Genomic DNA, 4,172 nt, shown 5'->3' with positions numbered 1-4,172 from the left:
GTTTTATGTGTATATATAATTATATACCTCATTTCACATAAAATATGTGTGAATTTTACAGCTTTGATGTTGCAAGCATAATAGAAATGGTATAATGTCTTTATTTCTGCAAAACTTATTATTAATGTAAAATTAATCATATATCATATTACTTAAAGAAATAAAAAATCTCAATATGTACAGAAAAAGAAAATATAAATTGCTGTAAATTAATGATAACAGATCAGATCATTATAAAATAACTTTCTTTTTTCTTTTTTAAAAAATGATTAATTAAAAAATTTAAAATTAAAAAAATAAATAACTTATAATAAAAATTTATCAAAATATATCTTTATTATTTTCATACTTCAAGAATAATTTCGATTAAATATTTGATGAAAAAATTAAATTTTATTGTATAAATTTATACATGTACAATTATTAAAACTAATTAATAAAAATTACTAAGTAATAATTTATAATTAATAATTAATAATATTCTAATATGCTTGTAACATTTATAAGAGTGCATACCTTGTTTTACTCTTACAATGAATTTATAAATTTTTCATCATTCATATATAGGTACGTATAAACATCATATATATCTATTACGGATATAAGCAAAAATGACACGAAATATCACATATATCACAAATTTTTATTTTTCAGTGAATATGTTAATATCTAATTCGTTGGCCTGAATGGACTAGTTATACTCATTAAAATAAAAAAAAAATTAATATCATCGATTCGAAATGCCGAATAATCAAATCTAAAAACGATTAGAATTTTAAAATGATTAAAAAAAAATTATCTCTGAATAATTACAACATTTAATTTATACAAAAAGTAATTTAAATAGGAAAAAGCTTAATTGCAAATTTTATCAATTGCAAAATTTTTATTTTTATTTTAATTATTAAATTTCAAAATATTTTTTTTTTAATCTCTATATTTGCTTAAAAATTTATAAAAAACAAAGATATTCATTATAGATTAAAATATAATAAGTATAAAGACTAGTATTCAGTCAATACAGTAATTGACTGATCTGTAGTAAGTTTCTCTATACTATGTGTGATACCATACGGTCTTAAGTGATAAATTAAGTACTCAAGAACATACATCATATTAGGTGACACATAGTGAAATGAAATCGCACTATCGGAACAACAATTGAGACCATCTTTGGTATCGTAATAAATATATTTCCAGTACCAGAAATTCTTATCCATGTGATTAGGAATTAAATGATGCTCTGGTACAAAGGGGAAAAATCTTCCACGACCATGTGGATCTCGAGTATCCATTGCTTTGACATTTACTTTTTCCAGGCACTTTCCCATTTCTACATCTTCTGCACCTCCACTGTCTGAACGACACTTTGTTTTATCAGGCAAAGCTTCTTCCACAAATTTACGCAAAGCTTCTTTACTAAGTACATATCCTGCACCACCACTCATGTATCCTTGTTTCACAAATGGCTTAAATCTACAGCCAAAATATAATGGGGAATTTGAGTCATAAGATGATAACATATATCGTAAATTTTCTATCACCACATATCTGAAAATTTAATAATTTTTAAATAATATTAATCATAAAATAAAAATACTTATATTAAAAAAAAATTTTGAATTTTAAATCTTTTTTATTAAATCATTTATTATTAAATATGATTTAAAAATTTGTAATTGCAATAAATTATTTACGTATCATCATCAGCTTTCATAAACCAATCAACTTTATCTTTGTACTTTTCATAAGCATATTTAAAAGCTTCTTTGGTTTTTGCCCATAAATTATCTCTTCCTTCTTTTACTGATAAAACAACTGTAGGTAAATTTGTATCTGGAAATTTATATTTTAAAATAATAATTTAAATTATTATTTATTATTATAATATTTTACCTTTAGCAGAACTCATAAATAAAAGAATATTGCAACGTTTTCCCCATGTTGCTTTCACATGTTGAGCTTTACTTTGGTGATTTTTTGGACCAGTCATAATCCAACACAAGACACGTACTTTTTTTGCAAGTTCTTGTGCAACTTTATCTTCATCTTTATGAAAATCCTCATCTGCACTATGAAATTTTACTTCTATTTCAGGACCAACCTATTACATTTATTAATAAAATAACAAAATTGAATATAAAGAGATTAAAAATAAATAATATAAAATAATTACTTCTGATTCCAATTCTGAATAGTGATGTGGATCTCTTGCAAGCATAAAACCACCAGAAAACCAATTAAACATATATGGCACATTTCTTGTAGAAATTATTAAAAGGCACGCTGAGATAAATCCAAAAATTATACCAATAAGAAGAGTTAATATAAAATGCTTACCATTTCTAACACCTATATAAAAAATAAAATTTATTAATAAAAAGATATACAACCAATGTTAGATTTTCATTATTTAATAATGAAAATCAATCATTTTAAAATATTAATTTACCATTAACATTTAAAAACCTTTGAATCATGATATATAAAAGTAAACTTTAATCCAGCTAAAGGATTTAATTATGTCAAATTACTGCAACAAAATGTATTTTTTTAGCTTATTAATGATTTTTATTAATTAAAAAGCATTAATTTTTTACATATTTAAATAAAATAAAAGAAATTATAAATAAATCGAAGTTAGGATACTATAAATTTTTAAAAATTTTTATCATATCTTTAATAATAATATCATAATTACATCAACATACCTATAAATTTTTGTAGACATAAGTAAAAATTTAAAATTATTTTATTCATTTTTAAAATGAATTATTTTTTATCGGACATCATTCATCAATTTGAAATTTCTTATATTAATATTTTTTTTAATTTAAAATATTGCTTCTGAAAAAAATTTTTTTTTTATGTCATTTATAAGAATATTATTTTAAAATATTATTATTATCATGTTAATAAATAAATTATTTTATATCTTTAACTTATTTTCACAATAGGGTTCAAAAAAAATATATTTATCTTTATGTTTGCAATTAATGACTTTAGATTTATATAAAATAAATATACTTTATATGTTTAATATTATTAAAAAATGATATATAAATATTGTAATAATTAGATTTATTGTTCAAAAAAATATATAAAATAATATTAAAAAATATACATATAATATAAAGACATCATATAATATAAAAACAAAAGTATGTCAAGAAAAAAATTAAGATTTATAAATTGATGAAAAAGTTTTATATTTAAATAAATTATATTATAATTTATATTATATTATATTATAATTATATTATAATTATAATAATATTATTTATAATATATTATTTATAATATATAATTAATATTATATTTTCAATCAATTATATTAATATAAAAAATTTGTCTGATTATATTATCACTTATACTATAAATTTGATACATAAATACATAAAATAACATTTAATTTTTATTATAATTAATTTAACTATAATTTTAAAGATAGTTTAATAATAAATCATAATTAACACTGAACAAAATTATATATATAACACGTATCAAATAATATAAAAAAATTCAAGTATCTACATTTTATATTTTATCAAATCTAATATCTTTTATACATTTTATATATAATCACAAGTGTTTTTTATTTACTTACATCAGCAAATATGTAAAGAGATAAAAAAGACGCGCTAAATAATACGAAAGAATTCATGATTATGATAATCTCATGATGAAAAGAATAAAATAATATTTTGCAAAGAAGTTGATTTAAATATTTCAATAAAATTTTGAGTCACATGATATTTTTTTGTCTAGTAGTTCAATAATAACTGAACATTTTATTCAACCAGTATACATATACAGATATATTGCAAATTTCTATCCAACCTAACTTTTTTTACATCAGCAAATATATATTATAAATATAATATATATTTATTACATACATTTATTATAATTATATAACATTTATTAGAATATTTATAATAATATTTACTATAAATATAATATAAGAAATTTAGAATAAAATATAGTTTTATTATTAGGATATTCGAATATATTTATAATTTTTATGATTTATAAAATATATTTATCTGGTTATAAAATATGCAATTTATCAAAAAATTATTTAATTATTTATGTAAAAAAGTTCATACAAAAAATGATTTCAAATAATATAATTTGTTGCAATTAATTTTTTTGTAAATGAACAAAAAGAA

At 19.1% G+C, this 4,172-nt stretch overlaps 1 protein-coding gene across 2 annotated transcripts; it reads right to left on the bottom strand.

The window, feature by feature from the left end:
• Nucleotides 1–474: 474 nt before the first annotated feature.
• Nucleotides 475–2,760, bottom strand: LOC122718704 (glycoprotein-N-acetylgalactosamine 3-beta-galactosyltransferase 1). 2 transcript variants are annotated; one of them, XM_043943971.1, is made up of 5 exons: nt 2,712–2,760; nt 2,177–2,352; nt 1,897–2,104; nt 1,698–1,836; nt 475–1,551 (listed from the first exon to the last, which is right to left on the bottom strand). In XM_043943971.1, the coding sequence occupies exons 1-5, from the start codon at nt 2,758–2,760 to the stop codon at nt 1,005–1,007; spliced, it is 1,119 nt and encodes a 372-aa protein (XP_043799906.1). In that variant the 3' UTR covers nt 475–1,004. The 2 variants fall into 2 exon arrangements, with proteins under 2 accessions (XP_043799906.1, XP_043799907.1); XM_043943972.1 differs by lacking the exon at nt 2,712–2,760 and adding an exon at nt 2,453–2,489.
• Between the last annotated feature and the right edge of the window lie 1,412 nt (nt 2,761–4,172).

The sequence above is a fragment of the Apis laboriosa genome, unplaced genomic scaffold (assembly GCF_014066325.1).
Source record: "Apis laboriosa isolate Shangri-la unplaced genomic scaffold, ASM1406632v1 scaffold68_cov148, whole genome shotgun sequence".
Lineage (NCBI taxonomy): Eukaryota > Metazoa > Arthropoda > Insecta > Hymenoptera > Apidae > Apis > Apis laboriosa.
This window is presented reverse-complemented; position numbering and strand designations above follow the sequence as displayed.

What these genes read in the sequence shown, in the direction of transcription:
- LOC122718704 (XM_043943971.1), bottom strand. Translation starts at nt 2,760, where the DNA reads ATGAATAAAATAATTTTAAATTTTTACTTATGTCTACAAAAATTTATA. An exon ending in ATTCAGAATTGGAATCAGAA is followed by an intron (nt 2,105 to 2,176) that starts GTAATTATTTTA and finishes TAAATGTAATAG; the next exon opens with GTTGGTCCTGAAATAGAAGT. An exon ending in ATTTATGAGTTCTGCTAAAG is followed by an intron (nt 1,837 to 1,896) that starts GTAAAATATTAT and finishes ATAAATTTCCAG; the next exon opens with ATACAAATTTACCTACAGTT.